General features: G+C 48.1%; 1 protein-coding gene across 3 annotated transcripts in view; it reads left to right on the forward strand.

Moving 5' to 3' along the window:
• Nucleotides 1-13,953, forward strand: part of CCNJL (cyclin J like) — a 50,090-nt gene that overhangs the window by 11,685 nt on the left and 24,452 nt on the right. For all 3 annotated transcript variants that reach the window (XM_087429463.1, XM_087429464.1, XM_004428570.3), the window contains exon 3: nucleotides 12,918-13,131. In XM_087429463.1, coding sequence (XP_087285589.1) covers nucleotides 12,918-13,131 — 214 coding nt within the window. The remainder of the gene's footprint in view (nucleotides 1-12,917; nucleotides 13,132-13,953) is intronic.

Consider the following 13,953-nt stretch of genomic DNA (forward strand, 5'->3'; position numbering starts at 1 on the left):
TCTACCTTCACGGAGCTTGGAGTCAAGCATCAGGCTCGAATGAAGTCCTTGTAAAGCACAGATAGGTGCCCAAGAAGTCTGAGTCAGTAGGTCAGAAAAGTGGGGAGTAGTAGATTCCTAGGGCTGCCTCAGACTGGGTGGCTTAAAACGACAGTTTATTCTCACGATTCTGGAGGCTGGAAGTTCAAAATCCAGGTGTCTGCAGGGCCCTGCTCCCTTCAGAGGCTCTTGGGGAGGATCCTTCCTTGCCTCTTCTAGATCTGGTGGTTTCCAGCATCCTTGGCGTTTCTTGGCTTGTAGCTGCATCCCTCCATTCTCTGCCCCCATGTTCACATGGCCTTCTTCCTGTGTCCGTCTTCACCTAGTTTTTCCTCTGTATGTCTCTGTTTTCTCTTCTTATAAGGACACCAGTCATTGGATTAGGGCCCACCCTAATCCACTACAACCTCATTTTAACTTGGTTGCATCTGTAGAGACCCTATTTCCAAATAAGATTGCATTCTGAGGTTCTGGGTAGACATGAATTTTGGGGGGACGCTATCCAAGTCAGTACAGAAGGGAAGGCTCCATTTTTCAGTAGATTTCTGGGAGATTCCAGTGCCTGTGGTCAACTGACCACAGTTGCAGAAACCTTGGACTGGGGATCAGCAGGAGAATGGAGTCCTGGCTGGGGCGACTGGGGGGTAGTGGTGGTGGTTGCCCTATTCACCCATTTCGAGCTGCATGTTAGGGTCAAGGTGCCCAGGATAGAATCCATCAGAAGGAATCTGGAAGTTGGGGACAGGAGCCAGAAGTGTGGAGCAAAGAGCATTTAAGGCCGTAGCTTAGGAATGGTGACCTAGGAGGAAAGGAAGAGAGATCCAAGAGTTGGACCTGTTACAGAGAACCAGGAAGGAGGTACATGATGACCCCTGCCCCTAGATGACAGAGGGTGTGGGAGAAGGAGGGGAACCCCCAGTAGAGAAGGTGTGGGATGTGGTCAGATCAGGAAGCTGCTGAAGTGAAGAACGTGAGGGGCATTTTATGAAAAGGCCATGAGTGTTGTCTGTGGGGGTGTTGGGGGTGCTCAGTGTCATCGGTGGGAGGGAGACCCCTGAGAGGGGGCAGGCATGACTGTGGCCGTGGTTGGATGCCCAGCACCTGTAGCTGGGCCAGGCGCAAAGCATGCCCGGAAGGGCAGTGGCTCTGGCTGCTGGGAATGAGGAGGTGTGTCCTGAGCTGGCCCCCTTGCCATTTGCTGAGTTCAGGGGGCTGGTGAGGGATGTGGTGGCTGAGGGTGACCTTTCTCTCTGCTAGAAGGAAGCTACGGCCGGACGTCAGCAGGAGGGGATGTCAGTGGCATTGTAGACTTTACGTGCCACAGGCCACCCTCTTGAGAATGTTGAAATTGTGTTCCCGCAGAGATGTTGATTCTTTACCGAAAATGCCTCTTTGGGCTTTATGAAGCAACCAGGGCGGAGAGGGGAAGGAGGGTGATCCCGGCCAGGGCCTCTCAGGTCAGTGGTGTATACTCCTGAGGCCTCTGAAGCACCCCCTCCCCTTTCTTTTTCCCTTTCAATTTGCAAGTCTCCTCTTCCTCTTGGTCACCTTGGTTACCCATGGTGTTTCTTCACATCTTGCCACTCTTTGTTCTCAGGCCGACTCAACCCCTAGAGCTGTTTCCCAAGCAGCTGGCCCAGTGCCTGGAGGCCCAGCCTCCCTAGGGAGGCCGCAGTTGGCAGCAGTGAGGATGAGCATGATGGGAAGCACAGAAGAGGAGACCTAGCGTGGTTTTCTTTCCATGGCTGGTGGAGGAGAGCAGCTCAGCCCTGCTCTGCACCTTGGACTCTGTCTGAAGTGGTTATCACACCCCAGGCCTAGCGGGCTCCTCTCATGTCTAAGTGCAGGATTTGCCACTAACCTGAGTGTGGCCTTGTCTGTTGCACTTCTGTGCCTGGGTACTAATATTAGTGGTGGTCCCACTGCCTGGGCTCACCTGGAGAGGGTGGGTGTTGGGATGGAGAGCCTAAAGTGAGTTACAGTTGTCAGAGGGGCGATAGTCTCCTGAGAGAGAAGTGGGGGCGTGTGTGTGCAGAGAAACAAGACTGGAAGGCGTATATACTGACAGGCGCACACCCTTGCAATTCTTTCCTCAGGGTGGGATTGCTGGTGGTTTTCATTTTCTTTGTACTCATCTGTATGCTCTGAAATTTCTGTAGTGATCAGATATTTTATAATTGGTTAAATATAACATTATTTTGGAAGGAAATCACAAACAAACCTAAACTGTCCTGTGAAGCCCCCAAAACATAGCGTAAAGAGCACGGAGTCAGAAAGCCCAGATTCTGAGTCATCATTTATTAGCTGGGAGACCTTAAGCAGGTTACTTAGCCTCTCTGAGCCGTCCTTGTCTGGAATGCTGGGATGCTGATAATGCCCGCCTCGTGGGCCTGTTGGAGGATGAGAGCATGGAACACAGTGTCTGGCAAATGAGATATATATATATAAGCTTTCAAATTATATATATAATACATATTTATAAAATAGAAGGGTTGTATACAACTGTTCATCATAATGAGCAATTCCAAATACTCATGAAGACCAGAGAGGAGGTACAAGAAGCTTGGAGAGCTGAATTCCAGGGAAAAGAGAAAACTCTGTCCTTGCCTTGTGGTGACATGTGCCTCAGTCTACCCAGTAGCAACACCAAGGAGGAACCAGATCTGTGTTTACGAAGAATTGGGAGCTACCAAAATTATAAATATGGATATATATATAAAAGATATATATGTATTATATATAAGAGATGGGGCAGGGGTGGGGGGATTTAGTTTTGGGTCCAACCCCTGGATCCCCCAAGGCAGGGCACCCAGCCCTTGGCTGCCTGGGGCTTCTGTGAGCTGGCATCTGCCGCCTTTTGTGCCTCTCCTAGGCTCCTAATACCATGGCCGTGTAGAGGTTCTTACCAGGGCCGTTCTGCAGGTGGAAGCTGTGGTGTTTAATCTCAGCAAGCTTTTCAGCAAATCTCTCAGCTTAGAGTCATCAAATTATTCGGCACTGAGCCAGGGATCTCCACCAGTCTCGCCTTACAGACGTGCTGGGGTTTAATTTCCCCCAGTGCACCAGTGCCCAGCCGCCAGCACCCTAAAGCACCGTTTCCCAGAACAAGCTCTCTGGGATATTGTTACTCTCCCCCCTGAGAAGAGGGGGTGATGGTGGTGGTCTGTGGGTAAATAAATTCAACCTGGAGTCTCTCAAAACTATATGAGTTTCTTCCTGAACAAATGTTTCAGGGCCTCTAATGGGCTAATGTATGATTCCTTTAGGAAGGAGCAATGTAGTATGCAGTGTTTCCCAAACTAATGGCGCACAGAACCCTTTTCTTCAGAAAGTGTATCTTGGGACTGGGGTGTCATGGAACACACGTTGGGAAACATTGCCTTAGAAATGACTGAGTATAGAGTGCATAATTTATAATTCTTGGAGTTCCCAGTCCTCTGTAAACATTGACCTGCTTCCTCCTCGGTAACTCTCTGTTGCTGCTAGGTAGGCTGAGGCATATGCCACCCCAAGGCAAGGATAGAGCTTTTTCTTTTCCCTGGAATTCAGCATCCCCTGGAATTCTTGTACCTCCCCTCTGGACTTCGTATTTGGAATTTCTCACTATGATGAATAGTTTTTATTCAGCCTAAGATCAGGAGCAAATCTTTTTTTTTTTTTTTTTTACCTTTTCAAGTATTTGCCATTCCCCAAACTTGGGGGGTTTGGTAATTATTGAGTGTCTCTTTTGTGTCAGATCACAGAGCTGAACAAGGTGAACCCAGGTCCTGCCCTCATGATGTTTACAGTCGAGGGTTGAAGGAGGACAGTAAAAATCTGGGTGGATGGGTGGATGGGTGGGTGGGTTGGTGGGTGGATGGGTGGACGGATGGGTGAAAAGTCCTAGATGCTTGGGGAATATCTTACGGGGGCATGACCAGGGAACACTCTTTTCAGAAGTGACTTTTAGGGGCCGGTGCTGTGGCTTAGTGGTTAAGTGCGCGCGCTCCGCTACTGGCAGCCCAGGTTCGGATCCCGGGCGCACACCGACGCACCGCTTCTCCAGCCATGCTGAGGCTGCGTCCCACATACAGCAACTAGAAGGATGTGCAGCTATGACATACAACTATCTACTGGGGCTTTGGGGGAAAAAAAGTAAATAAATAAAATTATAAAAAAAAAAAAAGAAGTGACTTTTAAGCTGAGATCTGAAGGAAGACTGGGTTAGTAATGAGAAATAAAACTATGAGGCAGTAGAAAATAATACAGAGCGGGGCACCAAGGGTTAAAATGAAGACTTCCCTTCCTCCCCTAATGTGAGAAACCAGGGGTGACTGGCTGACTTCTACAGTGCACGTGACCTTCAGACTCCTCTGAGGTTAGCCTCAAAATGCCGGCAGAGCCTGTGTGTGAAGAGCGCACGCTGAATTTTCTCCCCCATCTGTCCTGCAACAGTGACAGGCCGGGGTCCCTGCGCAGCAGTCCTGGCTGTGGGCTCGGGGTCTGTTTAACTGCACTTCAGGGTTGGCCTCGCCTGTACTCCCAGGCACTTCTGAGCCCAGCACTGTGTGGAGTGTTTGCCACCTCTGCCAAGGTCAGCGCCTCTGTGGGGGAGGGGGAGAGCAGCGGAGACGAGACACAGCCTGGAATCTTCAGAAGCCTGTCCAGGCCACCCCTCTGCCTCCTTACGAAGCTCAGTCAGGGGCTTTGTGTAGGTTGTGATTCACTGGTCCTTGGCCTTTCTTGGAGCGCTGTCCCTCTCAGATACTCCTCTTTCTGCCTTGGAACCTCCAGGCAGAGCTCTTGGGCAGCAGGGAGAGTGGTTTCTAAAGGCCTTCAGCCCAGCTTGACACCCCCCATCTTCCTTCCCCCCAGAATAGCTCCTCTGGTCTTGGAAATGCTGGGGTTTCCCACTCAAGGGGGCATTACCCCTCACCCTGTTGGTTACCCCGGGGAAAGGAAGCAGGGCTGGGTAAGGGAGACCAGCGGGGGAGGAAGGCAGAGCAGGCCACAGGCGGAGGGAGGATCCCCCAGTTGGTGTTTGCTCAGCTCGCACCTGTGTTGATCGTGGAAAACACTCCATTCATTCATTCGTTCATTCATTCACTCACTCAGCAGATATTCATTAGCCCTAAGTGTGTGCTGGGTACCAAGGGGACAGCCAAGACCTGGAGAGAGAAGTGGCTCCCTCCCTCACGGAGACCACATTGTAGGGGGCAGCGAGGCCGTTTAATCAACAGGCAGACACTTCAGTCAACAGTGACTGCTCACTGTCGGGGGTGCGCGGGGTCGTCAGGGAAGGCCTCTCCCGTGAGTGCCCTGAACAGAGACCGGAAGGAAGAGAAACGGCCCAGTTGTCCAAAATGAGGGTCTGGTGAATTCACAGCCCAACCTTACAATGCAACGCCAGGCAGCCACTGAAAACGTTGTTTCTGATGCTGTGTGAAGGGGAGTGGGGCGCACTTGGAGATTATGATTCCGTTTTGTGAAAGTTTGCACGGAGAAACATCTGAAGAGTCTGTGTAAAACTTAATAGTACTTCTCTCTGCGTGAGGATTATAAGTGATATTTGTTATTCTTTTCTACTTGTGAAAATTTGTTAGTGAACACACAGTTTATAATTAGTAAAAAGAAAAACATTACCTCTGGGTGGGAGTTCGGCGGGACCTTTGTGTCTTGTGAGGATCACATGGGATATTTAGCACAGGGCTGGCCTGGGGGATGTTGTTATTAAAGGGCTAATTTATTTATTTATTTATTTTGAAGAGGAAGATCAGCCCTGAGCTAACATCTGTTGCCAGTCCTCCTCTTTTTGCTGAGGAAGACTGGCCCTGAGCTAACATCCATGCCCATCTTCCTCTACTTTATGTGTGGGATGCCTGCCACAGCGTGGCTTGATAAGTGGTGTATATGTCCGCGCCCGGGATTGGAACCTGCAAACCCCGGACCGCTGAAGTGGAGCGCGTGACTTTAACCGCTACGCCACAGGGCCGGCCCCTAAAGGGCTAATTTTGTCAAAGTGATGACGCCTTGGGGATACATTTTGAGCTGGACCTTAATACAGTGAACCCCAGGCCACCGAAGACGGGTGTGCAAACTTAACCACTACACCACCGGGCCGGCCCCAGATGAGAACTTTTAAGATTGCTATCTTAGCAACTTTCAAATATGGAATACAGTATTAACTTTAGTCACCATACTGTCCATTACATCCCCATGACTTATTTTATAAGTGGAATTTTGTACCTTTTGACCCCCTTCACTCATTTTGCCCACCCCCCACCTCTGCAACCACCAGTCTGTTCTCTATGAATTCAGTTTTTTTAGATTGAATGTTTAAAAAAGTCCACAGGGTTGAGAATCATGAAAATAAAAATCACAGAAGATCCCAGCCCCCCAAGATAACCCCTGTTATCATTTTGGTGTATGTTTTCCATTTTTTCTAGCCCGTTGTTATTTTTTTTTAAAATAAAATAAACTACTGTGATAACAAGGCAGGTTTTTGTAAGGTGGATTCCTCCCCCTCCATGAACTCCATCACGACCATCTGTCCGTGTGCCCCCACCTGCTCATCTGCTCATCTCTAGGTGTACCTGAGGCGCACGTGCTCTCCTGTCTGGCTCAGGTGATAGAGGGCCAGCAGCTGGGGAGGAAGAGTTTCAGAAAGCCTCTGCCCGTCCCTCCGCCCCTCTTTGTGCCCCTCTTTGTGCGTTCCCCGCAGCCTTTCTGCCGGCCACACAGATGCTGCCCCCAGCCCTGCTGAGAGGAAGGTCACCCTGCCTCACTGGGTTCCTGCCGCCTTTCTGCCCACGCTGGCTGCTGAGTGCCTGCCAAGTGCCGGCGTAATCCAGGAGAGCTTTATAAGCCGCCCCTTGCAGGCTGCTCTTTTGTTTCTGGGATATAGGCCGCTCAGCAGAAGGGGCTGGCTTCATGCATCCCGGCTGCTGCGGCCTTCAAGCTGATTTAGGTCAAGAGTGCCTGGGAGGAATGTGATCCTTAGAGCAAAGCCCTTGTAATGAATGCCTTTTCCCCCTAATTGGGTTAGGGAGGTAATCAGCTGGCCTCCAACTAACGAGGGTAGGCATGCTTGCGTCCCACATTGTTGTTTATTTGTCAAAGAATCGCCCTTCTCGGAGTGCCAGAAGCTGAGGCTCAGAGTTCTCATTCCGTTTGGTTTGGGAGCTCTGCCCAGTACGTGAGGACACGGGATAGGCAGAGGCCCCAGGCCCCGCTGTAAACCCTCAGGTAGAAAGCCTCATTCCACTGTACAAAGCGGGTTTCTTTGAGAGCCCGACAGAGGCAGATAAGCTGAGCTTATCTGCAGTGTGATTGCCATGCTTGAGGGAAAGGCCACTAACGCTTGCTAAGTCCTAAGTGCCAAATACTTCACATTTACGGCAGCTTGACCTCCATTTTTCAGATGAGGACACTGGAATTCACAATTCACGTGCCCAAGGTTAATACATAGTGGAGTTGAGATTCCACCCCAGAACTGCCTGACTTCAGAATCTCTGCCAAGCTGCGCCTCCATATAGACAGGGTGTGGGGGTGTGTTTGGTACAGGGAGAAACTTGGCTGTATTCATTCTTTTCTTTTTTTTTTTTGAGGAAGATTGGCCCTGAGCTAGCATCTGTTGCCAATCCTCCTCCCTTTTTCCTTTTTTTCTCCCCAAAGCCCCAGTAGATAGTTGTATGTCATAGTTTTACATCCTTCTAGTTGCTCTATGTGCGACACCGCCTCAGCATGGCTTGATGAGCGGTACGTAGGTCTGCACCCAGGATCCGAACCTGCAAACCCTGGGCTGCTGAAGCAGAGCACATGAACTTAACCACTACGCCACCGGGCCAACCCCTCTTTTTTTTTTAATAGACTATTTTTTAGAGCAGTTTTAGGTTCATGGTACTATTGAGCAGAAAGTACAGAGATTTCCCGTATACCCATGACCACACCTCCCCCATTATCAGCAGCCCCCACCAGAGTGATATATTTATTACAATCAATGAACCTATGTTGACACATCATAATCACCGAAAGTCCATAATTTACATTAGGGTTCACTCTTGGTGTTGTACATTCTACAGATTTGGACAAATGTATAATGACATGTATCCACCACTGTAGTACTATACAGGGTAGTTTCAGTGCCCTAAAAATCCTGTGTGTGTCCTACCTATTCGTCCCTCCCTTCCCCAATCCCTGGCAACTCTTTCCAGAATGTCATATAGTTGGAGTCACATAGTATATCGTCTTTTCAGATTGACTTCTTTCACTTGGTACAGTCATGTGCCGCATAACAACATTTCAGTCAACAACGGACTGCACATACGATGGTGGTCCCATAAGATGAGTACCATACAGCCCAGGTGTGTAATAGGCTGTGCCATGCAGATTTGTGTAAGTACACTCTATGACGTTCACACAGTGACGAAATCGTCTGACAACACATTTCTCAGAATTTAACCCTGTCGTTATGTGCTGCGTGGCTATAATATGCATTTAAGTTTCCTCCATGCCTTCTCATGGTTATGCATTATTTTTTACTCATGCAAATAGTTTTTAAGCACCTACCTCTGCCAGGCACATACTGGGTGCTGGGCAAATGGTATAGACAAAGTGAACGTGGCCCCTGCTGTCTGGAGCCAGAGCTTAGCAGGAAGAGACACATAAATGAGTAAATATTTGGCGATGGAGAACAGCATGCTATGAGGGAGAACTGGGGGGCCCTGATTTGGAATGATGAGGGGTCAGAGAAGGCCTCTCAGGAAGTGACATTTAAACCGCTATCTGAGGGACAAGCAGAAATGAGGATGAAGAGCATCGCAGACAGCTGTTGTTGTAGCTTTCAGAATCCCGCCCACCCTTGAGTCTAGCCTTTGCCAGGAATCCCCAGCTGCTAACTCCTTCTTGACATGTATTCTTGCCCGTTCCAAAGGTCCATAACTTTTTCTTTTGTGCACCTATGGCTTCCTGTGAGAATCTACTCAAGCCAGTGGACCCTTTTCCCTGGAGAGTGTACAGAGGAAAGACCTACAAATGTGTTGCTTTGAGCTCTCTTCTCCTGGTTGGCACAAGGGAAAATCCAGAAGGAGTTAAGCTTGGCTGAGTTGAGCAGGGAGGGAGGTCGGGATGTAGCATATCTGACTTGTGTTTGGGGCCTTTGAACTGCCTTGATGAGGGCAGCACGGCCCGGGCCAAAGGTCACTTGGCTAATTTCCGGCAGCTGCTGCCTACAAAACACCAAGGGTCTGAGATTGCTGTTACTTCTTGTCCAGAGCCTTAGAACCCTCTGCTTAGAGGAAATACACAAGTAGCCTGCAAGCTTGTGGGGGCTGCTGAAGGGGTGGGAGGGGGGCCGCTATTTGGGGGAGCTGCAGCCCCACATTGGCTGCTGCTACCAGCTGTGTGGGAAGAGGCTGGCCAGGAGAGGTTCATGCATGACCCCTCTGCCCAGGTTGATGTCCTGCTCTAAATCCTTCAGTGGCTCCCCTCAGGGCAGGCCAGGTATCTTAGCAGGGCATACAAGCTGGGACACCACCCCCTCTCACGGCCTGCTTTGTCCAGCACACCCTACCTGTCTGGCTGTTCCAAGGGCTCCAGATTCCCCGGATGGGACACCTGTGTGGCTTTGTAGGTGTTGTATTCCCTGCTGAGCTTCCTTTAAAGAAGAGCTCTTCTTCCTTTAAAGAGCTTGCGCATCTTCAACAGGTCAATTCCTAGACGTCCTTCCAGAACTTGGCGAGATAGATCTGTCCTCCTCAAAGTGCTGCCCACTGCCCTGCCACTCTATATAGATGGCCACACCTTCCTCTGTGGGCCCTGGGCACTCGGTACTCACCACTGCAATTCAGTCCTCTTTCCTCCCTTCTTCTCCCCTCCCTCCCTTGATTCCTTCAACAGTTAGTTATTGGGCACCTGACCAGGTGCAAAGGCAGACCCAGACCCTGCCCTCAAGGAATTTGAAGTCCTGTGTGGCCGCATAAATTCATCAAACAATGAAGATGAATAATACACAAGGTCAAGTCTTTTCCTTAAAGAAGTTAAGCTGGGGGTAAAAGATCTTCTCCATGATTAAAGTAAATAAATAAAAGGTTGAAAAAGATACATTAAAAATCTTCTAGTCTCAGATCTGTTGCTAGTTAAGTAAAGCCCCGAGTTATAGGATAGGACTTTTTCAAACTGAGTTCTTCATATGTAAACGAAAGGGAGAGGAAATAATTTATTCAGGCTTTAGCATCTTCCGTGTGCAAAGCTCTAGGGCCACCAAGATAGCCGTGTCCTGGCCTCGAGCTCTCTGGGGGAACAAGCCAGAAGAGATGAGATCCCAGCGTGAAATTTCACCTCAACCTTCATTTTCACCGGGTAGACCTCCCTTCCCTCAGAGAAGATGGGGGGCTTTCACAGTGCCCATAGCTTTCCTTCCTAATGTTGATCACAGTTTGGAATTCCGTAGTTGTCTTATTATTTGATTGCCATCTCTCTCTCTTACTGGGCCAATAAACTCCATGAGAGTGGGTAATATGTCCATCTTATTTTTTTTACAACAGCTTTATTGAGGTATAATTCACATACCATAAAATTCAGCTCTTTAAAGTATGCAATTCATTTGCCTTTAGGGTATTCGTAGAGTTGTGCAACCATTAACACTATCTAATTTTAGAGTATTTTCATCATCCCAAAAAGAAACCCCATATCCATTAGCAGTCACCCCTCATTAAACTCCACCCCCAGCACACGGTAACCACTTATCTACTTTCTGTTTATGTGGATTTGCTTATACTGGACATTTCATATAAATGGGATGATACAATTTGTGGCTTTTTATGACAGGCTTTTTTTTCACTTAGCATAATGTTTTCAAGGTTCGTCATGTTGTAACATGTATCAGTACTTCATTCATTTTTGTGACCTAGTAATATTCCATTGTATGGATAGACTGCATTTTATTTATCCATTCATCAGTTGATGGACATTTGGGTTGTTTTCCTTTGGGGACTATTATGAATAATGCTGCTCTGAACATATGTGTATACACATTTTTGTGTGGCCATATGTTTTCGTTTCTGTTGCGTATATACCAAGGGTTGGAATTGCTGGGTCATGTTGTAACTCTGTGTTTCACATTTTGAGGAACTGCCAAACCATTTTCCACAGTGGCTGCACCATTTTCCATTCCCACCAGTGGTATATGAAGGTTTTGATTTGTCCACATCCTCACCAACACTTGTTTATTTTCTGTTTTTGTTTTTGTTATTATAAAAGCATCCTAGTGGGTGTGAGGTGGTATCTCATTGTGGCTTTGAATTGCATTTCCCTGATGATTAGTGATGTTCAGCATCTTTTGTATATCTTCTTTGGAGAAATATCTGTTCACTCCTTTGCCCATTTTTAAATTGGGTTGTCTTTTTATTGTTGAGTTGTAAGAGTTCTTTATATAATCTGAATACTGTCTCTTATTGATATATGGTTTCCAAACATTTTCTCCCTTTCTGTATGTTTTCTTTGCACTTTCTTGATGGTGTCTTTTGAAGCATGAAAATTTTTAATTTTGAAGTCCAACTTAGGTATTTTTTCTTTTACTGCTCCTGCTTTTGGTGTAATGTTGAAGAAACTTTTGCCGAATCTAAGTCATAAAGATTTGCTCCTGTTTTCTTCTAAGAGTTTTTTAGTTTTAATCTTACATGTATATCTGTGTCCATCTCATTCCAGACTGTATCCCCAGTGCCTGGAATAATGCCTAATGTATAGAAAGATACTGAGTGAAATGAATGAACTCATACTCTTGAATGAACAGATATCTCCTAGTCCCAGAGCTGTTTACTTAAGTAAAGCCCCAGGGTTAAGCAAGTGGCCTTATATAGAGGAGGGGCACCAATTTGTTTTAATCTCATCCCCCAGTGAACCTGCCATCAGTGGCCTCTCACAATTCCTTTTCTGCCAGCTTCTCCTTTCCTGTTTTTCCTCAATTTTCCTTCCCTTTAGTGTCCCCATTTGACAAAATGTTGTGAAGACATTTCCTAAATAAATTGCGTCTGGTCTACTTTGGCAAAATTGTAAATATGGTAAATACATAAGAAAATGTTTTCCATCATAAAAATCTTGGTTGGTTTGATATTTCTCTCACTGGTTTTTCTTGTATTAGACAAATAAATTCTGATCACATGGCAGTGTATAAATTACAAAGGAAAAGTCGTCTCCTGGGGGGATGTATGATGTCTGAAACTTTAGAAAAAAGTCTATGTTCTTATAGAAAGGAAAAAGGTAAAATGTCAACAACTAATGAATCTAGGGGGAGAATGTTCGAGAGTTCTTTGTACTATTATTTTAACAACCTTTTTTAGGTTGAATGTTTTCAAAAAATTGTCCCTCACAGTCCCGCCCACAGAGAGAATTAAGCCATGGACCCTGAGAGGTTACCGTGTGCCGGGTGCTTCCATTGGTTTTTCATTTACTCCTCAGCTACTGAGGAGGGAACAAAGGTGAAAGCAGGTGAGGCAGGTGACCAGGTGGTACAGCTGGTTGAGCAGTAGAACCAGAATTTGGATGAGGGTCTCCGACCTCAGGGCCTACATTCTTTTGTGGCCTGTATATCTGGAATGGTGAACCTTTTGCCAGGAATGACTGGCTTCTTTGGAGCTGATCGTCTCCTTCACCTGCCTCTGTCATCATGTCCCTGACACTCTACCAGCCTGTGCTCAGGGAGGGCGGATGGGAGACGGTCCAGGAGTTTCTGGAATAGAGGGGCTGCCATCCTAGGGCTTGAAGGAAAACGAACAGGATGTGGAGGGAATCGTTGCCCCCTAACCAGCCAGCAGGCGGGCCCCCTCACCTCGCTTTCCTGGGGCATCTGAGGCTCTCAGGAGGCAGCCCTGACCCCCCCTTCTGCCCTGCCTGTCCTCCAGGAGCTGAAGCTGCCCACCTTCCGAGCCCACTCCCCACTCCTGAAGAGCCGCCGGTTCTTTGTCGACACCTTGACCCTGCTGAGCAGCCACTGCCAGCTCTGCCCCGCCGCCCGGCACCTGGCCGTCTACCTGCTGGACCACTTCCTGGACCGCTATAGCATCACCACCTCCAAGCAGCTCTACGCCGTGGCCATCTCCTGCCTCCTGCTCGCAAGTACGTGGAACCCGCTTCCTCCTGCGTGCGGTCTCCTCCTCCGTGAGCCTGAGCGCTCCCAAATCATTGTACGTTTCCATGGTCTTTGCACATCTTCCATGTTCATCTTTAGATGAGTACGAATTATAGTAATAATAATAATATAATAATAATAATCTACATTTTCTTTAACATCTGTAATGTACCAGGCTAAGTGATAAGGACTTGAGCAGCTTGACCTTCATGAATCCATACAATGACCCCAGGAGACAGGGGCTTTTAGTACCCCATTTTACTGAGGCACAGAGAGGTAAATAAACTTGCCTTGGGTCACCCAGCTAGTATATAGCAGACAGGATTTGAGCCCAGAACTGCACAGTGCCAGAACCTCTGCTCTTAACCCCATGTCAGCTGCTTCCTGGTATGCGACCGCTGGATGTGCTGGGAGGGGAACTCGAGCAACCACTGTTCTTAAAGGGGTTTAGAACTGTGGCTGATTGGAGCCCGAGCAGGATCCATTATGTAGTCACCAGGCCTGGGCACAGGTCTCTCGGGGTTTGCATCTTCCAATGAGGCCTCACTAAAAACACGGTACAGCTTTGACCATCTGTCTGTCTGCCTTGGTAGGGATTCCCAGGTGAATATGCTGCTGCTCGGGTCATCTGCTTAAAACACAGCTCTGCCGTGCCGCCCTGCCACTTACAGTTGCCCCCTGGTGTACCAACGGTCTGAGGAGAAGGACTAGCCATCAAGGTCCTGCCTCCGTGACCTCAGACCTTTCTCCTCTTCGCTCCCTGGGTTCCAGCCAAGCCCCCTCCTGAAACAGAACTTTGCAGATGCTGT

This window comes from Ceratotherium simum, chromosome 4 (assembly GCF_057802395.1).
Source record: "Ceratotherium simum simum isolate JZ-2026a chromosome 4, ASM5780239v1, whole genome shotgun sequence".
NCBI lineage: Eukaryota > Metazoa > Chordata > Mammalia > Perissodactyla > Rhinocerotidae > Ceratotherium > Ceratotherium simum.